The 27,725-nt window shown below is 43.2% G+C and overlaps 1 protein-coding gene across 2 annotated transcripts; it reads left to right on the top strand.

Annotated features, from left to right (window-relative positions):
- On the top strand, positions 1 to 26,456 carry HECA (hdc homolog, cell cycle regulator). 2 transcript variants are annotated; one of them, XR_003924658.2, is made up of 5 exons: positions 1 to 333; positions 14,965 to 16,005; positions 19,162 to 19,316; positions 22,019 to 23,121; positions 26,210 to 26,456. XR_003924658.2 is itself a non-coding variant. In XM_030022752.2 (4 exons), exons 1-4 carry the CDS (start codon positions 102 to 104, stop codon positions 22,181 to 22,183), a joined length of 1,593 nt encoding a protein of 530 aa, XP_029878612.1. In that variant the 5' UTR covers positions 1 to 101; the 3' UTR covers positions 22,184 to 26,456. The 2 variants fall into 2 exon arrangements, 1 of the variants encoding a protein (XP_029878612.1); XM_030022752.2 differs by having other exon boundaries at positions 22,019 to 26,456.
- Positions 26,457 to 27,725: the final 1,269 nt, after the last annotated feature.

Below are 27,725 nucleotides of genomic sequence, written 5' to 3'. Positions count from 1 at the left end.
CAGCGCGGCCGCCGCGGCCCCGCCATGAGCCGGAGGTAGCGGCGGCGGCGCCTTCCGCAGCCGCCGCCGCCCGCCCCGCCGCGGCGGCGGCCGGGCCCGCGATGCCGAACCAGAAGGGCGGCAAGGGCAAGAAGAACAAGCGCGCCAACAGCAGCGGCGACGAGCAGGAGAACGGGGCGGCGGCGGGCGGCGGAGCCGCGGCGGCGGCGGGCGGAGGCGCCGCGGCCGGCGGCGGAGCCGGAGCGGCGGCGGCGGGCGGCGGCGGCGGGGCGGGCGGCGGAGCGGGCGGCGCGGCGGCCGCGGGCGGCGCGGCGCCCGGAGACGTCAAGAGCGGTGAGCGGCGGGCCGGGCCCCGCGGCCTCCCGCGGCCCGCGGTGGCGCAGGCGGCGGCGGCGTGGGTGGGGGGGGCGTGTGGGCGGCGCGGGGCGCGGGGGGGAGCGCCCGGCGAGAGGGGACCTGCGGGGGTGTGCCGGGGGGGGGCGGCGGCGGCGGGGCCGGGGGAGGAGGGGGGCGGGCGCCGCCCGGGGCCCCGCGCGGCTGCTGCCGCTGCCGCCGGGATCTCCCAGAAACGCGCGGCGGGGCGGGGGGCTGCTCGCCGGGATGTCCCCGCCCGGTGACCCGCCGGAGGGCGGGGGCCTCCGCGGCGGCGGTGCTGAAAGGGGCGCGGGCGGCGGGAGCCTGCCTGCCCCGCAGCGCCCGTCTGTCGTAGCTGCGGGCAGGCTCGGGGGGGGGGGCCGCCCGCCCGGGAGCGCGGTCGGGGCGGGGGCGAGCGCATCCCCGGCGGCGGGCGGGACGTGCGGCGCCCGCCGGCTCCGGCCGCGTCTCGGCTTGTGCGGTGCCGAGTTGAAAAATCCCGACTTTATTTCAGCACGGTTAAAAATGGAGTCCTACTTTTCGGTCTGTTTTATTTGTCGTTGCAGAGCAGTTGGGTTTCTCAGGGTAGTATACTGACTTTTCATCAACCATTTTACGCTGCCTTTGGTTGGTGGGTTCGTTTTCGGTTCGGAGCAGTTTTGGTAAGGTGTTATCTTGCAGAAACTTGCGTTGCTCTCCGTGTTTGGGGATAGTCTTGCTGCAAAATGGTATTTCAGGCTAAAACTGAAGGTTGGCTAGGATTTTATTACACGTTTTGCTAAGCAAAAACCCCACACCTCTTAGTTCTGCTGCTAGATTTACAAACTGGGGCGCACAGTCCCTACTCCTGACTTTTTTCCCCTCCCAAGTTGGACTTCAGCTTTTTACTCTCGATGCTTTGGAAAAAGTGGGAGGGTAGCTGCAACTGGTTTTATACTTTGTGGCGGCAGTTTTGCCTGGCTGCTGTTAGCCAAAGGTAGTTCCAAGAATCTTACTTTGGTTTTCAAGATGTCTGATTCCTGTGGATTATTTAATGGAAACTTTTCCTTAGAAATAGTAGCAATTAATTATGAATCACTTTAGCTCACAAGATCTTTGCCAGACTACTTTTATAAGAGTATTACTTATTCCAGAGTATCATGGAGAATGCTTAGAATTTCCTTTTTTTTTTTTTTTTTTTTTGACTATTTGTTCTAAGTGAGTGAACAAGGGGGAGAAAAACCAGAAAGGTTAGCAGGAGTTAGAGAATTTCTAGAGCATTTTTATCACGACTTCAGTCCGGTGATGTAATATGTGCGACATCCGCTTTGCAGGTGGCGTCTTATGCATGACACTGTTGGCTTTTATTTGGTTTTTGAGGTGGAGAGAAACAGTGTTTCCAATTTTTTTTCAGTCAAGCACAAGTGAAAGCAGAAGTGGGTTTCTGGTGCGGCTGTTTTGCATGGGGATAATGAAGTATTGTTCCTTGTGCAGATGCCACTGAAGGTGATGCCAGTGAACACTGGTAGTGGTACAACTTGCTGGCTGCACGGGTTGTCAGCTTTCTTCAGCTGTAAGACTGTGTGTCCCAGGTACCTTACGTATCCTTCCTCTGTGCTGGCCAGCTTCCTCAGAAGTTGAGGCTGCCTTTCTGAGAGCTAACCTGAGATGTTCCTTTATTCTCTCTCTCCCTGATTGCATATGACTTCAGTGGTCAGAAACATCCTTGACTCTTTTGTCGAATCCTCCCCTTCCCCTTTTTTTTGCCCCTCACGACAGAGGTACAGCGTTGGCTTCGACATTTGCAGTAAGTGCCAGGTCAGCACACCTGATCTTTGCCTTGATAGGATCAATGTGCCTATCTAGTCATATCTTTCATTTCAGACAATCATAAAGGCTGAGGAGTAGATGTGGTTGCTAGCTTTATTTTATGTCGGCTACTGCCCATCAGATAATCCTGAGCTGGAAGTTTCATAAATTGTATTCTCACTGATAAGTCCAAAGCTTTCAACAGTTTTGATTCAGGAGATGAAAGGAGAAACTGCTCCTGTCGTGCTACAGAGCTGGGAGTCCAGCTCTCACGTGCAAGGAAAAGATTAGATGATGATAATGGATTCCCCCAAGTCTTCAAAACCGGTGAATCTGAAATGAAGCTATGTAGTATAGCCAGGGCCTTGGAGGCAAGTATCCCATTACTAGACTCAAGACATTTGTAAGAGGCCGCGCACTTACGGTTACTTGATCACTAAGCAGTTTATGGAGAATGCGGCCTGCTGCAGTGAGTTGTGAGGTTAATCGAGTTCTGCTGTACACAGTCAACTCTCGATTTTTCATGGGAGACTATCTAGGTTGCTGATTAAGTGTGCTGGGTGCAGGGAAGCCCTTTGCTGTGCTGCTTTTGGACCGTGCAGCTGCATGCTGACTCGTGCTGCCCAGGCTCACCAGTCCTGTGGGTCCCTCGTCTCCGGGCTCGCTCTTCTTTCCTGCCTTGTCACCGTCTGTTGTTCTAGAGTAACTGGAATGTGCCTAGTATTATTGCTCTCCTACTCTATCTTTACCCTGGAAAAGCGGTAGATGATCATAATAACATAAACTGTTTTCTTTCATTGATGTGACAAGACAGAAGTATGCAGAGATTAAAGCAGCAGATTTAATAATTGCAAAATTAAGATTGTCTCTGCAAACCTGGGCTTTGCATCATGAGGTCAGTATGACAGTCTAATTACGCAGTCCCATCAGGACCCTTCTTCACTCAGGGAAGGGATAGTGGTTCAGATTTTTTTTTTTTTAAGTCTTCACAGTTCATTAGGTGGTCCATGTATTGTTTCTGCCCCCCATCCACGTGCCATAATGAAACAGAATTTTTAATTTCCTCTGGGCTTCTCTGTGCAACTCTGACTGGTGGTGCCATGTAATACAGAACTGCTGTTGCAGCACCCTTTTACAGTGGAAAGACGTTGTTCCCTTTTACATTTTGACAAATTTAGCTTCCATCCCAGCACAATTTTCCCTCAAAGTGTCAGTCAGTTTTTGGCATGATGATTGAGAAATGCAGGCTGATTTTCCCCCTGCCCCAGGAAGGCCTCGGTTTATGCTTTTTTTGGTAGTGTTTTAATTTTTGTATGTTCAGAGCTCAAACTGCGATCGAAGCGTTCTAAACTCCCATGTGGGAATTGGGAAGGTAGAGAGAGAGCATAACCACGGACCAGATGTGATGGCTTTTCTCCATCTTGCACTGTAACTTTTCAGCAGGAATTGGGATGATGCCCACAAGGAGGATTCACGTTCTGTAGCTGTGCCTTCCTTTCCTATCTCCTCCATCAGATCAAGCAGAAATTCTGTGTATGATAGATTAATCTTTCTTGACCAAAGTGCATCCATTTTCTGCACTGAATGAGGCACAGGCCATGGGTGGGAGGGATGGACTAATTTAACAGTATTGCAGTGCACAGGGAAACTGAAATGCGTTGTCACAGAAAGCCTAATTTCTTAGATTCCCTGTCTTCAGAGTGGTTGAATGATATTCCTAATAAATTTTTAGTTTTCTAGCTAATTTTCTGGGTTACTTGTCTTAACCAAACTGGAAAATCTGAGCTGTCATCATGTAAAATTACACCAGCAGCTCCATGGGATTGTGCGCTTACCCCACTGACTCCAGCCTTGTGTATTACCGGCGTTCCTAATGGCAGTAGTTGGTGACCTTCATCTGCAGACATAAATGAGTGTGAGGAGGCAAGACATTTTGTGGATACTTTGCCCTGAGCAGCAGAAGAGGAAAATCCACAGGGTTTATTTCAGATCTGATGGCTCTGAGTGGCAAATTCCTTCTCTGTTTCTGCCTCGCTGAGCCTGGGCCCTTTTACACTGTCAGCTCCAGCCGTTCTATCCCTTTACCCTAGGAACTTCTCGCTCTGGTCTCCACATATAGTTGTTTCTGACCCTAAAATTCTTTCTTCCATCCATTTTCTTTGCCTTGTTTCCATTCTTAGACTCATTGTCCAGTGGACCCAAGTCCTCTTCCTCCTCTTGAATGTCGCTGTCTTAACATCTTGCTGCTTCATCCCCTTGTCCCTGTCACTCGAGTCTCTCTAGTGTTGGTGCTAGGAGAAGATGAGAGAAAAGGAGAAGCTGGCTCTCCTTATCTGTGCTTTCCCCCTTTAACATGGGGTTCATTATAGCCAGCTAAATTAAACTAAAAAAATATGGCATAGCTGACTCTAAATCACTGTCTTACGGTGTATTGGCCACCTGCTTTAAGACGATACTTCTTCCTCTCTGGCATGGGTGAGCCCTTGAACTGCGAAAGTGGCAGAGCTGGTGAGTCGGTGGGTTGTCAGGTGGAGTTGCCAGAGGTCAGATTTATACAGGATCCTGGAGCATGAGTGTCCTTCAGGGGAAAAAAAGGCTGTGGGGGAGCTGGTGGAGGTGGTTGCTGTAGGTCTCCCTTGGAGCCTTGTTTCCCAGGGGTGGGGGTCCTGCCGCGGTAGCCAAGGGGTTGTGTGAGCAGTGCCTGCTGCGCTGGCCGGGCTCCGAACTTCTCTGTAGTTACCAGGGTTTAAAATGCCCAGCCGTGCTTTTGCACACTCTTCACCTGGGTTTCACAAATTCATAAGACTGATTTACTTTCAAATAAAAATGCTAATGTAGGACAAGTGTGTGAAGAAGAAAATCAGTCAGTGCAACAGTGACTAATGTATTGAAAGCTGTGACTGGCCAACAATTAAGATTTAAAAAAAAAAAAAAAAAAAATTTATGTCCTGGAGGTGGGATAGTTAAAGAGGGCCAGAAAATTTGTCAGTGCGATATTTAATTTAAAAATGTATTTTTAGAGCATGAATTGCTGTAGTATTTAAGCATGGATTAATACTTGCTGTCAAATGTTCCCTGCCGCATATAACATCCAGTTCCAGTTTGGCACTCTAGTGATGTTCAGTATTGGCACCTTCTTGCTACTTAGCTTGAGGGAGTCCCATTGATATCAGTGAGACCACCTGGAAAATTAAGTTTCTATTCTATTGCAGTGACTACAAAATTTAATACCTATTAATTTTCTAAAGGAAAACCATTTTGTTTCAGAATTCCATTGAGTTCTAACTGCAGAAACGAATGCAAATTTGACTGTCTCTATCAAAGCAAATCAGGTTCGAAAGGACTTCATGTTAGTTTTAGGATTTTTAAAACTATGCAATTACATGCTTTTGTAGCAAATGCAATTCATGTTCTGCAAATCTTTGCAAATGGAATCATGTCTAAGGTATTACTGAATAAAATAAATACAATCCTTTCATGCAAGCAAGTACACACCCATTTAATTTTTTTTAACAGTTATTTGCTATCAAAATGGTTATCAGTGCCCTGACGGCATTCTGTATTCATGTGATTAGTCATTTGCTCAAGTGTAGTGCTTGCATGAGTAAGGGTTAGGCTTGATGTTTGTTAGGTTTCATGTGAGGAAATACAGTTTTTGAACTGATTGCTTTACTCTGTCTGTACTCATCCCCTATCTTCCTCCTAGTGATCTAACAAGTAGTGACAAAACGATTTCTAGTCCTTGGAGACATTCGTAAGTTTTCTTCAGCCTCCCTTACAGCCTTGCATATTGAGACATCCTTTGATATTAAAGTACTGTGATGACTGGCAGATGTCTCTCTTTCTCTGCTTTTCTTCCTGCAGCATATGGGAGGGAAAAAAAATAGAGGTAAACCTTGCATCCAGCTCAGGGCAAAATACTCCAGCTAATCTTCAAAGTGTCTAAATTACAACAGCATTAGTAGGGCATGGGCTTTCTTTAGACAGTTTGGGTAGAAATTCAAATGATTTCAGAGGCCTCTTGAAGCAGTAATCTAGTCACTGGAGTGGGTAATTCCGTTTTGAAAGCTTGTGGGATTTTGAGTGGAGCACTGGCGTTTCCCGGTAGACTTCAGTGACATTTATCTTGAGAGCATTTACTTTAGCCTTTATCTCTTTCTCTCTGTCTCTCCTGCGATGGTAGAGTCTATCAGTCCTCCTTCCAAGGCTTGGGAGGGATATTGCTGCCGTTCCTGTCTTGAATGCCTGCTGGGAGAGGAGGTAGCTTCAATCAGGGCCTGGCTGTTGCGTGTGCGTGGCACTCCCTGTCCCCACTTCTGTGCTACCGATACCCATTTTGGGAGCCCTGTACAGTCGAGATGTACTGTACAGATGCCAAAGATGGCACACAGGCAGAGCTGGGAGCCAGCACAGCACCGTGAGGGAGATGTCTATTGGAACCGACAGCTCCACGCTCAGGAGCTGCTATCTTGCAGAGATGCTGGGTACTGCAGCGAGGGTGACTGCATCTCCCATTTCCCACTGAGTTCCTACCGGCTTCTTTAGCCTTTAGCGTGGGAAATAAAAATGCTGTCTGTCGTATTGAAACTTGAGAAGGATAGACCAATGGCACAAACATCCCTAGACTTGAAACTAAAAGAGGTGCTGATACCACTCGATTCAACCTTTACTCCTTTTTCTCTTCCCTTCTTGTGCTTTTGGACTGGGTCTCTTGGCTAGCTGGCTCTGAATCTGGGCAAGTCCAGCCTGCGGTGTTTACGTCTGTGCTTGGTATTAGGGCATCTACTGCTGGCCACAGTTATCTCTTTATTCCCAGCATGAGTTGGAATTTGCCAGTGAAAACTTCTGGGACAGGTGCATTAGAGTCTGCTTTAGTTATTAGGACGTCTGTTTCTCGAGGCACCAGGGTTAGTTTTCTGTAATATTTCGAGATATTAAAAGCTATTGGTAGGCTACAGGGAGAGAATTTAATGGTGAAAATGCTTTTCTGTGAGGATGATTCATGTGCGGACAAGGCAACAGCCAATGTTCAAAACACGGCAATGCCCACCAGTCCTGAGATAGTCACTAATCTCTGCATTCACCATGATAGAGGTCACCAGAAAAATCCACCCTGCACCAAGGAGTGTGAGGAGTTTTCCTGGCCCGGGCAGGACTGCTTGTGGCACGGAGGACCAACTGTCCCTGACCTGGTTAAGTCCACTCGGAATTCACGTGGGAGTACCAGGAGTGCATTGGCATTAGTTGTCCTGGTGCCGATAGAGGTAGAGGCTCAGGCCTGTTCTCTTTGGTATGGTGAACTGGTGATATTTTCAGTTGAACTGAGGGTATTATGGCACAAGCCAGGGCAAGATTTCTCCTGTGCAGAGAGGGTCCGTACATCCTAAGCAAAAGCCAGAGCTGGTGATTGAGTTGTTCTCTGTTTGGACGACAGGTATTAAATGGGAAGAAGTTGGCTGCACGATAACTGTACAGATTATGGTGACTTCTACAAGACCGTGTGAATTCTCGTGATGGGTTTCAGCGGTGTAGGCAGTTGGTCCAGCTTGGAGCACAGATGGCTGTGTAAGCAAACTGCAGAACTATTGTGCACGTGTAAGTGCTTATCCTCCTTAGTTGGTACAGTTTTGCTCCTGACTTTCTGACTTACTTTGGTGAGGTGATGGCTGAGCTGGGAGTGGGTGGTTGAATAAGAGCCACAGATAACTGACTTTGTATCACGTGCTAATTGCTGAGTTCATAAACAGGCACTAGCTCTGACTGTGCTGTGAGTTAGAAGGTGTTAACGTGGCAGGTATGAGTTAAGCCTTTATGATTTCCATGGCATCTTCCCACTGCTGTGTAGTTGCTAGGCCTTTCTCATTTTTGATTTTTTTTTTTGGTGAAGAGACTCCCTTGGAGGCCAAGTGTGAAGTCAGCCTAAGTGAAGTGCATGGAAACGGTTCCAGCACCTACTGAGCCCTCCAGGAGTCCCGTTATCTGAATTCTCAGGTGAGCTAGGGTTTAGCAGCTCCAAATTACCTGAAATCTTTTCTAGGGGAAGGTGACTCCTCACCTGATAAAACTAGTGACATCTTGCTCATAGGGTAAGCATGCCAAGGAGAGCCAGGCTGCTTATGGCTTTGGTCTCTTTAAGTCCCTTCTGAGCATAAATATTGGCTGCAGCTACTTGGCCCTTGGGGGTAGGACTGAGCTCCAGATTGGCATGTAACTGTCAATATGTAGGCGCTTACGTGTGGAAAGCTATCAGGTGGGTCTGTGCTGGCTGTCATGCCAGCCTGAGCTCAGTTGCTTACTGAAGATGGACGACTGACATTGGCTTCTCTTTCTAAAAATGTAAGAGGGAGTCTCGTGACACAGAAGAAAGCCTGTGTTTTAGGCGGCTTACCAGGTACTGCTGTCTTGTTTTTTCCCCTCCCTCCTGGAGAATGACTGGGGACTTTCATCTTGATCAGTCTGCAAAGATTGCTGAAGTAGTTTTGGAGAGACATCGGTCATCATCAGCGAGTGTTATCAATATAAGCCATGAGCCGAGCTGTTCTGAAAGACTTCTCTCACTGTTTATCGGCTGTTATTTGTTGTTGCTGCACTGAAGATCCAAGCCTGCCTTTTGGATCCACTTGTAAAACATTTTTCCCATTGCATTCTTCCTGCTGCATTCAGGCTCTTAGGAAGGTGGATGATCATTTCTGTATCGCTGTATTATTTGTACTGTTTAACCAGTTATGCATATGGCAATACCATTTTGTCACATCTTGGTAATCTTTTGCATGTTAGATTGTATTCCACGGTTCACCAAAGCAAACACATTGGGCAAGTAATACAAGTTTTCTGTTCAGTCTGTTTCGTTGTTGTTTTGGTGGTTTATTTTCTACAGCTGCATTACAGTATTAGCACAATAATATTGTATGACTTCAATTAAAATAAAGCTAAGCTGATGGCAGAGGAAATTGAGAAGATTCATGCAGATGGTTGGTAAGGAGTAGCCTTCCACAGAAATGACTCAGCTCTGGTTCACGCTGGCAGAGTGAACAATTCCTGGCTGTGTAGGGTTGTGAAGAGAGCACTGTTCATGGGAAAGCGGTGGTAGAGGTTAAAGTGCTTGATTTGCAAAGTATGTGTCCCACAGGTACTCTTCTGGCCTAGGTAATGTGCTGGCAAGTAAAGTGTCCTTGGCATAGATGATGTCATGCTAGAGTAACGGTAGACCAAAAGCAAGGCATAGTCAGTGTCTCACAGCCGATCCAGTGCCAGGACCTTACCTTTTTTTTTGATAATTTCTTTTTCCAGTTCCATAACAACCTAATGTCGCCTGACAGTTGTTTTAAGATAACAGTAGGGCTGCCTCTTCCAACAGCCACTGCGCTTCTCTCTCCTCTGCCCCCAGCCTCACATGTTTAACACCTCCCTTAAGCTTTACCAGCAATCGCAAGTCTGTGCGGTGAGCTAAAACCTACGCTGATGAGTACAGGAAATAATTATCTGTTTCTGTCCACTGACTGAAAAACTCTGGTGCTTAACACAATGGATAATGTGGGAACGTGGCGGGGGAAGAGCGAATTTTGCTTTAGGCGTCTGCATTGAGGACTTGGAACAAATGAGAGCAGTCATGAAACTGAAGCTGTGGAGTCATTGCATTTGGCTTACTGGGTGCATCTTTGGTTTTATTATTGGTGTGTAAACAGAAGTAAACAACATTCTCCTCCATTTACTTCACCAGAGAGAAGTTCCTCAGGCAGCCGTTGTTCTGCTGCTTTCGTTTGGGTCATAAAATGGGAAGGGTGGTCTTCATATATCCTCTTTCTTTTTTATTAAAAATGCCACATTAACCAGTTTCTACCTTTTGTTGAAGGAGATCTATCTCAACTGTCTGTTTCTATTCCTGGCTTTTATTGATGTTTATAAACCTGAACTGAGAAAAACTGAGAAAAAGCCAAACACCCAAACCAGCTTCCTTGCAGTCTTCTGTCATGTTCTCGTTTTTGAAGGAAAAGTTAATTTTATGGTAGTTCTGTCAAACATAAAACATAACCTTGTTTAAACAATGACCTAACTTTGCTCAAATGTACATATGTTTGGAATAATGTATGTTATTTTTGTTTTAGAGGACATTTATGTGCTTGCCCCTTGCAACTATTTTCAGAATTACTGATCAAAATCACTACAGTGGAGTATGAGAAAACATTTTTTTATGTGGAAATGTAACTTCTTGAAAGAAGCTGCCTGCAATTGCAGTTGCAACTTGACAGCCTGTCTGTTACAGCTGTGCACTTGTGTCTAAACGTCGAAGCCGTTCTGCTACACAAAACTGCACGCTGTCTTGTTTTGTTCTCTTAGGCTGTGAAAACCATCTTGAAACTGAGAGGTACTTTTATGGTCATTTAGGCATTCTTTCAGAAGGGTCTACTGGGAGAATGGATGGTGCTCTGATACCTGGTAATCTTCCATTTTTCCTGAAGTTCAATTTCATAACTTTGGAAACCAGAAATCTGCTGAACTATTAGCTACTTGGAAGCAAATTATATCTAGGTGACAAACCAGCTTGAGGCTGCAGGTGTGGATGGGTAGTTTAGCCATGTGAATTTCTATTTAATCCCCTTTATTGTCTTTCTTGACAGTAATTGTTGTACTGTTATCATAAAACATTAAGACGATGATTCTAGCTCTGACTTTTTGAAGAATAATCTCAAAATGCATTTCTCATTAACGGGAAATGGAAGGGCTTGATAACAAGAATTTTTAAAGTTTTGTAATTCTGTAATAAGTGCTTTGTCTCATTTATAAAATGATGATTAAATAACTCAGAGCACTTTCAAGGGTGTGAATTGATGGGAAGAGCTCTTCACATTTGCTAATGTGGCACCCATACTAAGTGATCTGAATGCTGTCTGTTTCACTCCTAAGGCAAATCTGTTGCTGTGACCTGGGAAAGTTGCACAAAAAATCAGTTTGTTTTCTGTTTCTCATTTATTCTTTATGTAGGAACATGTGGCATGATTATTTTTGGCAGGGGACATGAATGGAGAGAAGTCTGCAAGGGATGTTCAGTCCTGCACTGTCTGTTTTGTACAGATAGACTTTTGGAATTTGAAATATTAGACAGAACCAAATGTTGGCTTAAGGTTTCTATACACTTTTCGGGTAGTGGAGTTTTCTGCTTTCTTAAATACAGGCATAGTACAGAAGTGGTAGAACTTTCTACTGGGACAGCTTTCATTAGCCGTGCTGGGCTCTTCAGTTTCTGTTGTGGAAATACTGTCGCGGTTTTATCAAGGCCATCTCTGAATCAGCAGACTTTGTAATAACAAACCTGTATCAGTGAAAGCAGCTGCTTTGACTAGCATGGCATGAACCTTGCTGTGGAGCATGGCAACATGGCAGAGAGACCTGTTGGTTTTCTAGAGTGATTCCTGTGCTACTGCAGTGAGAGTAGTGAAATGTCAAGTGAGTCTCCAGAAGATGTGAGTAGGGACCAGCTTCTCCTTTTAGCAATGATGTTTTCCAAAGCGATCTCAGTGCCACCATTTAACAATTTGGTGGAGTCTTTTGCATGGGGGAAGGCTCTTGTTCACCCCATTGCTTTCTTCCAGCTGCTCTAGACCTGCTTTTGCTATGGTGATTGTGTGACCAGCCAATTCACACTGAGTAGACAGAAGATCAGATGGGGGAACGTCTGAAAACTTTGTAGTCATCTAGTTGACTTAAATGTTGAAAAAGACATTGCTGTCCAAAACTTGAAGCTTTTTCTTGCTCGTAGTTATGCCGTGTGGGAGGTTCCTCAGGTGATCTGACATCCATAAGTTCTTAAGGAGAAGCTGGAGAATATCCCATTCCACAGTCCTTCCACTGACCAACCAGGGAAAGGGCGAAAAAAATCTGTTGGAAAATCACCTTTACAATAGCCTCTAGACACCTAGTGCGTGTTCATAATCAGATAATTGTGGACATGTTCTGTGGAATACACAGGCTATGGTGTTTTTTTCTGTGTTTCAGCCACTTATTTTATTAATTTCATTTTTTTGTCCACATAATGAAGAGGCTGTAAACTTCTCAGGCAGCTAGAGATCATACGTATTTTGCATCCAAACCCAAAAACATGTTCAAAGGCTAATCAAGGAAACACTTTTCTTTTTTAGTCAGTTAACTATGCCAGTATGGATGAAGAAGTGTAAAGTCTTTATTGTAAAGTGGAGATCTCTAAACTTGTCTGTATAGTAACTTTCTTGGCTGTCAGCTCTAATTATACCTGCAACTGTTAGAACATTTACACTCCGAAACACAGGGAGAGCATAAGTGGATTTTTGGCATGTTCTTCCTGCCTCTTGGCAGTGGTGGAAAGGAATATGTACCAAAATAGATGAATATAGGAAATGCATAAGTGAGAACTGTTCGTGTTGGGACCTCCGGTATCTTGCTGCACATCTGACTTCTGATGACTTGCCTTTAATAGTTTCAGTTTAACTGGCTTCTCTGAGACAAATTGCATAAGGATCCTGTAATCGCAAACTATACTTTCAGGCTCTAAATATGATGAAAGAATGACTGACAACGAAGAAAAACTTTGCAGAGATGCTTGGTGTGGCATAGTGTGACTTGCAGTCTGGGAGAATGGGTGGGAGGACTCCCTGAACTGGTAAACTGACAGATTTTGTTGCAGACCAGATAAGTTATCATTCACTTTTGCTCTTTGCCAGCGACTTTATACTCAATAATACACAGTAAAAAACATGGAGAAAGATTAGTCATTGGTAGCCAATAAAATTCATGCTTCTCAAAGACATCTCCAAATCTGCATGTTCTTAGTGGGCTTTTCAGAGACCTGAGACAACTAGTAAGAATATAGGTGTCAGATGTATAGAAGGAACTTCCAAAGAGTCCCTAAGGGAAAGCCTCTCTTATCTCTGTTCTCTCCAATTCGGTAATTTTTTTTAATGACTGAACAAGTCCATATTTTGAACCGAAATCGGCTTTTTTTGCTTTAAGAGAATGTTTTTGGGAATGTGCTTTGCTTGCAGTTTGCAGGCCAGTCCCTGAAGGACAGGTATTGCAGGAAATTCTCTTTGCAACTGTGCCGCTTCTGGCGTTAGAAACGGAGGCAGAGAAATGAGGTGAAGGATGTGGCATCTTCCAGGGAACAGCTTGGGAAAATTTTCTTGTGCTCTTTGTGCCCTTCTCTTCTGGGCAAATAAATCTTAAGAGCTACTGTAATCTTGAATTTACTGAAGGTAACCTTGAAGATTTTGTGTTTGTTTGTTTATAGCCTTTTAACAAAAACTTATTGGGAAGGGGCAAAACCACTAGTGTGGCAAAGATCTGTTGTTGTAAAGCATCTGGTTTGTGTATTGCTGCTGTAGGACAGGTGATGATGGGTCGCGTGTCTATTACTGAGAGTCTGAGTAAAAGTAAACGTAGCAGTGTAAAACCTATCATCCTGCTGCAAATTATGTTGTATTATTTGTGCTGGCAGTGACAAGAACGGGATTAAAAGCAATGCAACTGAGTAGTGGTTTTTTCCCTTCTTATCAGCTGGAAATTTAAAGTCCTAGGGAAAAAAAACCCCGGGTCACGGCAGCCTGTCTCCACAAGGCTCGGTGTACCTCTTTTGCAAGTCCTGGAGCTCTGGCTGAGACTGGGGAACTACAGGGAGCCTTTGCTCTGTTTCACACGGGGTGAGACAGCACTTGACCATGGCAGACCCTGAAGAAGCCTGCTAGTATGCTAATGCAGCAATACAGAGGTTAAAAGGCAGCCTGCCAGCGCTGTTGGAACAGTATTTTTTGGTGAAGCGGAGGAAGTAGGAAGTCAGAAATACAGAGGAGAAATATTTGTAATACTTGAGTAAGCATCTAAAAACTTCATAATTAGAAACTCTTAAGATCTAATAGAAACTCCAGCTGAAAATTTCCTGTCCTTTCTGTGCCTCCCAGCTGCAACTGAGCAGCCAGAAATGGGAGTCATATGTAGTCCATGGTACTTCGGTGAGGGAGGGGAAAATGTCATTGGTCCATAAATGCAGAACATTTTTTGTAGAGCATTTTTGTGTAGAAGCTGATACCGTTGCAGTGAGGGAGTTGAAATAAACTGTTCTTTGCTCAAGGATATAGCAAAGGCTGCTACTTTGCTGATAAAAGACCACGTGGCATTTGTTTTTTTTAACCTGTCTGTGTTGCAGAACTATTTGGTTTGTGAAATTTAGCTATCCAGGAGGTCAGTGATAGTAGTGTAGTCTATATTTGCCTGAGCAATGTAATGAAGGCCCTCTTTTTTGTACTAGGAACATAAGCTGTTTGTCTTGCTTTTCAAAGTCCTCTGCTTCCTCCTCCTCTCCCTAGCTGTTGTCTCTTGCTCAGTCCCAAAGAAAAGATCAATTCCTACCTCTCCCTGTGATTGCAAAGCCAGGCTGTATTGCCTACTTGTTTTTCAAACAAACACTTATGTGTGTTCTCCCCATGTTGCCTCTCAGGCTTCAAAGCAACCCCGCAGAAACATCCACAAAGCTTTCTCCTTACTTCTTAAGGCCTTGCAACGGTATCCACAAACGCTTGAGGAGGGCTAATGCTTCTGAGGTGCTTTAGCTTTGAATATTAAACAAACTGTAAAGTAATTTTCTTTCTTTATTCCCTCATTTCTGTATCTCCTTTCACGTGCTTAACTTTATTTGGCAAAAACTGCTTTTTCCCTGGCCCAGAGCTACTGCTTGTGGGCCCTTCGATAATACGGATCACGAGTGAGAGCTCGCGTGCATATTTGGCATGGTGTTTAAAGAAGTATTGCAATAGGTGGGCCATTAAGTCTTTAATGTATCTGTTTTATCTTCCACAGAAGCCCCTTGTGCTACTCCACTGATCTGTAGCTTTGGAAGGCCGGTGGACCTGGAGAAGGATGACTACCAGAAGGTTATATGCAACAACGAGCATTGTCCGTACAGCACTTGGATGCACCTTCAGTGCTTCTATGAGTGGGAAAGCAGCATTCTTGTCCAGTTCAATTGCATTGGCAGAGCCAGGAGCTGGAATGAAAAGCAGTGTCGCCAAAACATGTGGACAAAGAAGGGATATGACCTGGCTTTTCGCTTTTGCTCCTGTCGGTGTGGGCAGGGTCATTTAAAGAAGGACACTGACTGGTATCAGGTGAAGCGGATGCAGGATGATAAGAAGAAAAAATCAGTCTTGGAGAAGAGCACGGGAAGGTCGATGGCAGAGTCGGCAGAGGAGGCCAAGAAGGGCAGGCCGGCCAACAAGCCACAGAAAGGCTTGAGTAATGACCTCCAGCGGAGGCACTCGATGGACAGGCAGAACTCCCAGGAGAAGGGTGTCATGGGTGGTAGCTACACCGTTCGTTCGCCTTGTGTCTCTCCCGGCCAGTCCCCACCCACCGGCTACTCTATTCTTGCCCCCACGCATTTCAGCGGCCCTCGTTCCTCCCGATACTTAGGGGAGTTCCTGAAGAACGCCATTCACCTGGAGCCCCATAAGAAGAACATGGCTGGTGGGGGCATGTTCAGGAACGCGCATTTTGATTACGGGGCGGCTGGCTTGCAGGCCCATAGATCAGGACACTTCGATGCCCCCGTGCAGTTTCTGAGAAGGCTCGATCTGTCTGAGCTGCTTACTCACATCCCCAGGCATAAATTGAATACTTTCCACGTGCGGATGGAAGACGATGCCCAGGTGGGCCAAGGGGAGGACCTTCGGAAGTTCATCCTTGCTGCTCTTAGTGCCAGCCACAGGAACGTTGTAAACTGTGCGCTATGCCACAGGGCACTGCCAGTGTTTGAACAGTTTCCGCTGGTGGACGGGACCCTGTTCCTTAGCCCATCGAGACACGATGAGATTGAATATGATGTTCCCTGTCACCTTCAAGGTACAGGTTGTCTGTCAGTCATGCTAGGTTTCATTAAATAATGGAACAGCCTTCTGTGCCCTGTCCCCCCCATTATAGATTTTCATCCCGATTCTGCGTTTTTAAGCAGTTCTGTAAGGCTTGAAGTCACGTCCAAATTAATCACGTGGATCAGATCGAAACGCTTAGAAGGAATTACAAAAAGCAAATGCTGTGTAGAAAGATCCGTGCCTTGTGCTTGGGTTTACAACTAAGAGGTTTCTCATCTGGTTTCTAGGTAGACCACGGGAAGGCTTTCCAACCAATCTGTTCTGCAGCGTGTGCGTGCTGATTTATCTATTGTGAGCTTTACTGCAAGATATACATCAACCTTTTAAACAACCTTTTTAATTTAAGCATGCTGTGCTGCAGCATGGGTGAAAGTTATATTTGTACCACCGGTGAGATGAGATGCCTTTCATCTGCTTTCAGACTAGAGAATATCAGTTTTGTTTTATAGCAAACTATTTTTTAATTTATTTTTTTTTATGGAAAGGACTATAGTCTGGCCTATGTTAACACTGGCCTGGAAAGGTTGGACATAGTAAAAGTAAGCTTTTAATATGGTGGGTTGAAGCAGCAATGGTGTAGTGAGGGTCTTAGACTTATTTCCAAATTCCAGCCTGTTTGGACTGCATCCTGATCGTGTCCCAGCTCCGAGATGAGTTGAGACCAAGGCATGTATTGCTTTTCTCCTCCTAGAGAAACAAATGGATGTGGGCTAGGATGAGCTTCAGCTCTTCCTGAAAGCTGTGCCCCAAACTAAGTGATCGGGGTAGTATGCAGCAAAACATACCTGTCCTGCAGCCTGCTGGCAGTCAGCATGGCTAAAATAAGTCAGAGAAAGTATTCTAGTTTGGTGTTCAAAAACATAGAATTATATGTTGATAAGTGTGTTGGGAAGACTTTAATGAGAGGTATTTTAACATTTAATTTTCCCTCAATAAAATTTTTTATATCCCATGCATGGTCATAATATGTGTTATGTAACATTCCTTTGATCAACAGACTTTGTATTTTTTTTTTTCTTTCCTTAAATCACTGTGCACTAAGTCACTAAACTGTATTCATGCTAACATTATTGTTTCTGTCTTGCCTAATGTATTTTAAGGAGAAAAAGTGATAGGCAAATACACAATCTAAAAAAGCTCCAGGATAAACAGAATATATGTATGTGAGATAACAATGCTTATTTGCTTTGGTGGGGAGACATGCACGATGTGCTTCTGATTTTATCAGTACTAATAGCTGGTTTAGTAATAGTGAAACTCATCACTTGTTAAAGTTTACCACTAAGAATGAAACTCCGTGAAATTACTTTTTTTTAGTTAATTGCTGCTTACCCATTGGACGATACATCTGAAAAACTTGCTCAGACAAGATGCTGTGAATAATTAATTGTTAAAATTTTTACCTCCTTGTCCTGGGTAAAAAGGTTTATTGTCAGAAGTACTCTTTGAAATGAAATTAAGCTTGCAAGGTGCTGTTCCAGGGTGTTATTTTCTCTTCAGTACAGAAAATAACTTCCTTTATTTCAGGCATGTTTAAGATATTGGGTGCCTCATTTCCTAGATAACAAAGATCCTGAAAATTAAGGGGTGGGGTAATGCAGTATTTTGATGTGCAGGAACAGTGCAGAACTTCAGATGGGGAAAATTATTTTATCTTCCTGCACAACACAAAACTTCTGTGCGTGGAATTATTTGAATGTCTCCAATCTTGAGTGTTCACTTTAGGAACAGAGTTTATTATATTTGCACTTTAGTCTTATCACATCACATTTTCTAGAGCTGAACATGCCAATGCGGAGTAACTCAATTTTTAACTCAATTTTTACCAGCTCATACTAGCAAGTTTATTTTTTCTATATATTTTAAGAAGAATCTGTTTTTTCTTCCCATTTTTCTAAAATAGTTGGCTTAAAAACCAAAACAAGTTAAAAACCAAACCATTAATTTTGAAAGTGTCTAGTATGGACTAATCATAAATTGTTAATATTTTATTCCCTTTTATCTAGAAGACATACAAAATGTGTGCATTCATTGAATTACAGGTTATGATGTATTCAGTACTTTGATGCTAAAAAGCACAAGTTGCAATCCAAAATAAACACATACTATATGCAGTCCTGTTTTGTAGCTGATCCACAGCTGCACTACTTCTTAGCTTTGTCTTACATAGCAGTGCAAAATATGGTATATGACAGAATTAGTACTCTGTGTCAGCCCACTTCTAATGGCCAGCTATTAAACTACAAATTGATTCAATCACTACAAATCGGGCATAATCTAGATGCCAGATCTTTGTAATTTGCATAGGGCTTTTTGTATTGTGTGAAATTTGCATCTTGGATTTTGCATTGGTGAGTTTAGTCACATTTACGTAGAGAAAATATTTCATTTTCAAGTCTGAGCTGCTTGATTTTTATGGAAGTCAATGTAACTGGGGTTTTGAAAGTCACTGTGCACACAGAGCCTAAAGTCACAATAGAGCTGGATAAATTCATAGTTCTGAACGGCATGTTAAAGTCTGTGTATGTGTAACATACAGTGCTTTAAAATATACTTACAGTTAATGAACATTCAGGAAAAAGTACATGAAAGAAAATTGCTCTGCTGGCTGTTGCTTTTTTCCATGAGGAATAAGAGGTCCTCAGCTCCCTCTTTGCTGGAAGATTTTGGCAAGTTTTTAAATGAATCTGTACCCAGCTTGCTAATAATCTTCAGCAATTCTCCGCTTTTTCTGTCAGGTGGTGAGGAAGCTAGGGCACAATCCTGGTTTTGGAAACACTGCAGCTGATCATATAGCTTAATCTGGCATCTGTTCATGGAGCTTAAGCAACTCCTTTTATAAAATATTTTACTAAGGTCTACCAGCAAATGGAGGAAGGGAGGGTGGGCAGGGTGATGACTAATTCCTGAGTTTTGGATCCATAGAAGATAGCTTCAGCCAAGCCCTATGTATTTCCCATAGAGAAACACTTTTTACTTTATCATTCACACGTTTTTTAAGAAAAAAAAAAAAAAGATTTTAATAAGGCGTGATTTCTATCACTAAAGGGCAGATAACACATTGCAGGAAATGTCTGTTTTAATTTTCTGTTATAGTCTCCTTAAGAAGTGTCTTTCCTGTCCACAGGAAGGCTTATGCACCTCTATGCTGTTTGTGTAGACTGCTTAGAAGGGGTTCACAAAATTATCTGCATTAAGTGCAAGTCCCGATGGGATGGAAGCTGGCATCAGCTGGGAACTATGTATACCTACGATATTCTGGCAGCATCTCCCTGTTGTCAGGTTAGTACCATACGTATATAAAGACTCATAAGGTGAAATTCCAACTGATGATAAGTAAAGCCAAGGTTTGTGTTTCTCTTCTCCCTTCCCTTCTTTTCTAGCCTATGAGTGCAATACAAGAAAGCTGACTGAGTGTGTGTCCCTTTGTCTTAACTTAGGAGGCACAGAGGCCGATAGCTAGACAAAGACCAATGCCGTGGTCAGTGGTTATTACTTATGTTTCTAAATAAAGCCCCTTTAAGTGCATCCACAATTGAATCTGATGCCTTAGGATGATCTAGGGATTGTCCTAGTATCTTTGGCATCAGGTATAATTACAGTAGTATTTTAATAACAATTGCACATTTTTAGCAGATATTTCATGTATTCAAGTTTCTCTTAGATGCTTGAATTGTTTTATCATAAGGTAATTGTAGCAAAAAAGCCAAGGGGACGGAAAGGTCTAAAGAGCCTTTGTGCTTGGAGATTACCCAGCTCTCCTCAATCTTTGCTGCGACTGACTCTGGTGATGGTACTCCACCACAGCCCGAAGCGGTTTAGTTTTCATTAAATGCTCACCTCATTTATGCCTAGGGAGAGAAAGATCCAAGGCCTGGGTCACTCCAGAGTAGACACAGGCCTGAGGCAGCAGGGTCGTCAGCATCCAAGAGAATTGTCCATGTGATGGGCAGAGCACTTCTGCTGTGTAGGTAGGGGTAGACGGCCATGGAAAAAGCATTTGTCTGGGAATGGCTCAGTGGTCTGCTCGGGATGCTCAGGAGCGGACTGTTGCCTTCGGACACGCAGGTTTTGTTACTGGGTGAGAACAGGAGCCTCGCAGAGATGCACTCATTCAAAGTGTGATCGCTTCATGGTCACGTGCGTGCTTAAGAGCGATCTAAAATACACTTTTGTCAATATGCGAAATGCCATTTTTATTTTAAATGTAACGTATTTATCAAAATGTATTGCTCAAAAGGCAAGTGGAGTTGCTGCTACTGGATAAAATGACATTGATAACAATTATAACTAAAGACAGAGATATTGCCTCCAAAGTTAGTAACTTTTTTTTAAAAATAGGGACTTTTAAAGATGAAACACTGATGCTGACTTGCTAGCTCTGTAAAAGCCAGCAAATTTAAATCTGAATTGCTTCTGTTGAATGTACAAGACAAGAATTAAGGTCTCATTATACAAGAGCCTTAATTATACGATTAATGGACAGTGTGACAATACATGGTAAGTAATAGAACTGACTATGAAATCATTAGCTGCAGTGACTGTGATTGCCAGATAATATGCATTATTGTTTCACCGTGATTGTTACAGATGATTCTGTGCATACAGAGGAATGATATTGAAATACGGTATATAATTTAACTCCCAATTGCCTTGCTAATTTCTATTTTGAATAATTTCATACCTTATTTCAAAATATTTAATTATACACCAGAAATGTGCATGTAGGATAATGAACTGCAGCCACTGCCAGGTTACTAACAGACAGCTGATGTACTGGACAGTAGCAAGGGGGAAAACAACACTTTGGTTAAGAAAATCATATAAATCCATGCCCTACTAGATTGTACTTCAGAGAACTGCTGCTTTTCAAGCAGAGCAGATGGCTGTGGAGCTGATGCTTTGTTTCTTTTTGAATCTTGTCTCAACAGTAGTAGTACTTTAATAATTTCTTCCTTTCCTCATCCCAGGAAAATTCCGTAAATCAAGATTGTCATTGAAAAAATAATTTTTTGTTCTTTTCAGTGAAGAGATGAAGCTTTCATTAGTGCACTGGGCTGTGAGGTTAAGCTATGATACAGCTCAGGCCCTCGCTGCTCATTTGCCACCTTTACTCTTCAACTCCTTTACGGTCTCAAATCCCTTCTGCTTCTCTGGAGTATTTCAAATGGCCTGCTGAGCTTTCACACCGCCTGTTGCTTTCTTTATATCAAATGGGCCGGGTTTCACAGCTAGATTTCTTCTGAAGACTTACTTTTTTTTGTTACTGCTGAACATTAATAGCTCTGTCCTCACCCTTGACCTTTAATTATTTCTCATATCCACCCAGTTAATGTTGGTCCTTTCTCAGTTGGATTTTGTAGAATAGTTTGTGTGCTTGAACTGATGTTTAGTTTGTATGACCTGGTATGTATTATAAATGTTTAAATAGATACTTAAAGTGATACAATACTATGCCATGCTGATAAAATAGATTGAGTTATACATTTGTTAAGCCAAAAGATGAAAATACTGATACATTTTATAGACAGATCATGTTCAAACATCAACCTAAACAGTTGAATGGCGTGGCACAAATGTAAAATTTCTCTCTTTGCTTCAGGGCTTCATTAATGATTATTGAGACAGCACTTCTTGTGCTGGGCATTGAGGAATTGGTTCAGAGATTAAGCAACACAAAACAATCATTTGCATATATAAACTTCGAAATCCTCTACCTCCTGTCAGTCAGAGTGGGAGGTAACCTACTCTACGGAATTTGGTGGTGGTATTACACAATGTTTTTCACATGAATGTGAGTTACCAGTCCGGGTGAGGAATGTCCTTCCCAGCAGATCCCATTACTGCCAGTTCCCTGACTTACCCCTTCTCTTGCTGGGGAGGGCAGGGCAGGGGCTGCGTGTGACACCCTCTTTTTCAGAGGCGAGTTCGGTTATTTCAAAAGGGTTTGTTTGTTTGTTTGTTTGTTTGTTTGTTTTTTACAGGCTCGGCTGAACTGTAAGCACTGTGGGAAGCCAGTAATAGATGTACGGATTGGCATGCAGTATTTCTCTGAATACAGCAACGTCCAGCAGTGTCCTCACTGTGGAAATCTAGACTACCACTTCGTGAAGCCATTTTCTTCATTTAAAGTTTTGGAGGCTTATTGACGAAAGCTTTGCTTTAGTAATAGCTATTTTATGGGTATTTCAACTTTATTACATATCTTTTTATAGGATTCATTCTGTGATGAAATTTAATTTCTTTTCTAACTGAAAGAGCAGCTTCTTTGTCTGTGTACATATTAATATGTATATATACTTGTTGTTAAAACCAGAATCCTCCTGACAAGATCTCTGTGAAGGTTGGAGGCAAGCCAATTTAATGGCCTTTGAATATATCCCAAGTGTGGGGTAAAGTTCAGCTAAAAATGATTTGGCTTTATTTTTTTGTATAATTCTAATACGGGATACATAGGAAGGGTGTGGGGAGACATACAGGATGGAGAAATATGTCCAGTTGGAAAGTGGGTAATTGTGTAGGGTTGTTGTCCCTCCAGCTCGGTGGAAATGGGAAATCCTTGGAAAGAAACAGTCTTGTTACTGTTGAATTCATTCAGCCGTTCGCATCGGTTCCCACGGGCGCAGGAGCTGGCCCCGTGCTGCCAGTCGCCTCCGCAGGCTTTCTTTCAGATTTCCCGAGACGGGGTAAACTAAGGTATTGTGACAAGTGAATGTAAATGTATGCCAGAAAATGCAATCTTGAAGTGAATTTTTTTTTTGGCATAGCGTCTTCCTGCCGTGTGTGTTTGATGTGCATTGCCCTCACTGACGGACCGTACGGCAATAGTGCTGCTTCCACTGGGGCTGTCATGTGCCCAGCCGGGTCATCTGTTCATACCAAAACAAGCTGGAGATCTTAAAATGCTTTATTTAAAGGTGTTTCTTCACAGACATTTTAGGGAAGGAACAGGCTGAGCTGAATGGGGATGTGTTTGTATGTGTCTGCTGTGGCTGAGGCTTTGCTGCCTACTGTGGACTGGTGTGACTGGTGTGGAAGGAGGACCGTGAAGTGGGATCTGGGCCGTCAGACCTGTAAGAGCTGAGAGGTACTGAGTACGAAACATGGCATCGCTTTTTAAAACAATTAATTGCTGCACCTTTGTCTTTCAAAATTGCATTAAGTCCAGGATCTAAAAACTTGGAGACTTTTAATAAAGCAAACTTAGCGTATTTACTTTCTACATGCCTCTGTGCTGTACATAAGAGACTATGCATTAGGCAGTGAATTTGTATCAGAGGGCTTGGACCTGTAGACTCTGCAGTTGTTGTTTCGTTGTTCTCATTTCTCCCTTCCTTAAATAAAATTTTTAAAATAGGTCATTAATCTTTTGCTTGGTTTCTCAAGCCAATTGAGATTTAGAGGAGGTTTGGTTTTTTTTGCTTTTCTCCATACTGTATTTATGGAGTGTTTGTCCACTTGAGAGGTATGGGTTTTGTTTCTGTTTATGATGTGGGATTATTTTTTGTTTCTTCTGAAGTTTTTTTGTTTTTCCAAATTAGAATCTTTTTAAAGAGTGCATCTGTTGAAATCACGATCTTGAAAATGGCCCTGATACTCTGCCACCCTGGGAAAGAAAGCAAAAAAGTCAGAAGCCAAAAAAGTGTTTCATATGCTGGGCTGAGAATTATGCTTTCTGCTAAGTTAAGAAATTAATGTGCACATAAAACTCAAACTGAATATCCATGTTTCTTTGTGGATAAAAATGACGAGTTCACAGTTTTATTTCTTGGCTGTCTTCACTGCAGAATTAGCTCCTTCTAGCATTAGCCACTCTTTGAGTAATACTCAAGCTGCACAGAGGACTGACGTTGGCACAGATGACTTACTGCTATCTTGAGTGGTAATGTCCTTAGAAGCCAGCCAGCTCATTTTAATGGTTTTCACATCTGGGCTTTCACATCTGGGCTATCTTGTACAGTTACACTGGAGATCCGCTGCGGATCTGAAGAACAATGTTAGCAGGCTGTGGTGGCCTTCATCACTGGCGCTCTCCTCCTTCTGTCCTCGCTCCTGGGCGTGGTTTTGGGTCTGCAGCACATTCTTGGGGGTTTGTGCAGTTGTTCCCTGTTTGTGAGAGTTTTGGGAAAACCTGTTTCCTTTTTAAGGAGAGTTATGGGAAGGACTCTGAGAGACTTCTAACACTGTCCTGCCGTGGCTACAACAAACCCAAGTTACACCAAGCCCAGTTGCAGTGGGACCAGCAGTGTAACCATTGCCCATAGGAGCAGGAGCTGGCCTAGGCATACCTGGGCTGGAAGAAGGTGTCCAGCAGATAAAACCTGGTTAGCTGTGCAGTGTAGTTATCCCTTATGGAGAACAATCAAATTATAATTTGAATTAACTCCTCAGGGAGGATGAGCCCTTCAGCTTTGATGGTGTGTTGAGCAACCTGATGGAGTTAGGGTGGCTAACAAGGCTTGGAGTTCCATTGCCTGGCAGTACCGTGAGATCCAGACCAGCTAGATGATGACTAGACTGTTCCCAGCAGCCTGAAATCACACAGCAAAGACAAAGCTCCTGTAATGAGAAAAATTAAAGGAGACATCTCTTACTGTGGTTTTTGGTCTTGAGTGCCAGTCATTCATGCCGTGAGTCTAGGGTGTTCATTCCCACATGAGCTACATGCCATTGTGTACCCACTTTTTCATGCACTTGGCGATGGGAGGTGTCATTGTACAATGCATATGGTAGGGGAGAAGTGGGATCTGGAGTCCTTCTAAATACTTGTTCATCTGCTTTTCTTAGAGTAGCTTAATTTATAATTCTAATTACTTAGATGCCTCTCCAGACATGTATGTGTGACAATCAAGAATGAGTAGACATGGAAAAAGGGAATTTGGCCAGCTTTAAAATCCCAAGTGTATGAAAGGTTGTACAATATATTCAAATCAAAACCAAGAATGCAGCGGACTGAGAAAACAGGAAGGGGGAAGCATATTTAAAGTCTTGACAGTGACAAGGAGTTACGTACAAATCTACCCAAGAAAACAATTCAGTTCTCCATCAGCTTTTCCTTTTAATTCTGCTGTTAAGTGAGTCTTATCTACTGCTTGAGGAAATGCCTGTTTTCTTGCAAAACACATCTCTCAGCTGGAGGCTAGCAGCACTTGCAGCACTGTAGAAATGATCCTCAGTGGAAACCATCTGAGCTACAGAAAGATTCCTCTGAGCTTTCACTCCAAAGTAAATTGTCCCTAATTTGTAGAGAATGCTTTCCCTCCTTCTTGCTGGTACTGAAAACTAGTCTTGGGTTACTGCAAAATGTGGTATTTTCTGTAAGATGCATCAGATTCCAGTCAAGCAGTCAGGCCCACCCTTTGGCCATGAGAGTTTCAGCTGGGCTTTGCATAAGTAGAAAGGCAGAGGTAACTTCTTCGGGACCTGATGGCTACTTCAGAGGTTCAGCTGGACCACAGTTGGTTTGCTTTTGGTCATGAGCTTTTAAATTTGTCAAAAGGGAAATTATTTCCCTAGCTAGGGAGCTGCTTGCTTTGCTTGTTTGGCTGAAGTTTGGTAATGTTCTTCATTACCTTTCATTTTTCTGATGCTATGTATTCTTTTTAATCTGGCCTATGGTCAGATTGAATTGTGCCTGAAATATGTTTTGTAAACGAGAATACAGTCCTCTGGATTTGGAGGTTCATTCTACTCTTCTTAAGTGCACGATACTCCTTGTGATAGTAATAGGAGTTGCATGTGCAAATGCTTTTCTTTCCAGTAGTTAACTCTGTTTTCCATAGGAGAGGCTTGCATTTAGATAGACTTCATATTTTGGATGTGTAAAAATGAATTCATCCATCAGTAGGATGTTTAAAAATAAATTTTGATAACTGTAAGTAACATAATGGACATCTTTTACATGCTGATGCGTAATTTGACATCTACCAAGGTGAACAGCCTGAAATTCTTGTTCTGCCTAATGCTGTGGAGTCATTAAAACTACAGTGTTCTATAGGCAGCCTGTAGACTATCCTATAGTCTATTTGCATTAACATCTCCAGTAGTGAGCAGTGTATTCATAATTAATTTAGTTGGGAAAATAGGGAATATTCCTACAAGGGAGGCATCTAACCCAATTTCTTTCTTTTTTCTTTTTTTTTTTTTTCCATGTACTCTTCATTTTGCTGTACCAGGTAACTGAGGACAAACGTGTTGTTGTAAGGCCACTGGTGAGAAAACCCCTGAAAAATATACTTGTCCATAAAGGTTTCTTGTGGAGACATTCTTGGATTGCACTTTTGCAGATGGAAGAATATGTACATAGCAAATGAATGTTGATGAAATTAAAATAATTGGTTATGATATCATTTGCGTGTGTTGTTAGAGAATATTTTGTTGTGACTTCTCTGTATTAAAAAGTAATAAATACCAGACAGCTAATGGTGTGGGTTCTTCTTTCCCCCTTCTTCTCTTGACTAGTTTCTTACACCTGCTCTTTTGTAGAGAGACTTACTCTAGTTGCCTTAAGTATTAAAGGGCACAGTGAAAACTGGTTTTCAGTGTCAATTACAATGAAGGTTTGATGTAGTCATTTTGAAGACTGCTGTACTAAAAAGGTGGTGGTGAGGGGGGTCACATGTCCCCTTGCAAAACAGAAGTCCTGTTCGCTTTGTTGACATTGGAAATGCTCCTCCTGCAGTGTAGCATGTCCTGCAGGAGCCGTTTTGGGAACACCCATGTGCTGCGCCGGCCGTTGCCAGTGGGGTTGAATAGAGGACAGAGTGCTGAATCCTTCACTTCTGGTGGAGTCTGTTAATGGAAATATGCCCTCTGATGCCTGAGAAATCTCAGAAGGGCTTCTGTAGGGGAGAACGCAATACGGTAGCACTAGGCAAAAGCGTTTCCCATGTTACGACTGAACGCTTCATCTCTGAAACCCTGTTGCAAGGGAGGGAGACTCAAATCCTTGCTTCCTCTGTAAGGTTTTCAGTAGTCTGACTAATCATCTAAGCATGCATTTTAGCAAACCTTGCTCCGTATGCTTACAGCATGATTTTTCAGCCTTTGCGTATTACCACAGAGAAGTTCGGGAAGGATGTGAATGGTCAAGGCAATCTGGACTTACAAAAGTAGAGCAAATACTGCCATGGGCGAAGGAGGGCCAAGGCTCAAGAGAGATGAGGTGTGATTTGGAGATCGGAAACACTCTCTGAAGAGCCAGCCATAGCTGTTCAGGTTACATTTTGGAAGTGGATAGTGTGGCTGGTTTGAATAACCTTGAAGCTGAAAAACTGTGTGTTGTGTTAATTGTGAAAGGCACTCTGGACAGCTGCCTCTTAAAATATGCAGATCTGTTTATGAGGTGGAAATGTAAATAAGCTACCATGATGTAATTGCAAGTGAATGCAGCGATTCCATATCGATATTTTGCTGAAGGGATCTTAGATCATGGTTTAATACTTAAGCCTATGTGTGAAAACTAAATGAGAACTAATATTTCGAGGAGACTGTTCCCCTAGTTTAATTACTGCAGTTTTTCCTACTTTTGTTACTGAGCACTAAACTGCAGAACTTCAGGTTTGATCTGCTGCGGTAATTACTGTGTTGCTAAAAGAAACTGAATAGTATTGTGAGAATGTGGAGGAAAGAAAAAGTCACTGAAAAAAAGCTTTTCAAGCTGTTACATGATATAGTATGTAGTTAAAATAG

This window comes from Aquila chrysaetos, chromosome 8 (genome assembly GCF_900496995.4).
Source record: "Aquila chrysaetos chrysaetos chromosome 8, bAquChr1.4, whole genome shotgun sequence".
In the NCBI taxonomy this organism is placed as follows: domain Eukaryota; kingdom Metazoa; phylum Chordata; class Aves; order Accipitriformes; family Accipitridae; genus Aquila; species Aquila chrysaetos.
This window is presented reverse-complemented; position numbering and strand designations above follow the sequence as displayed.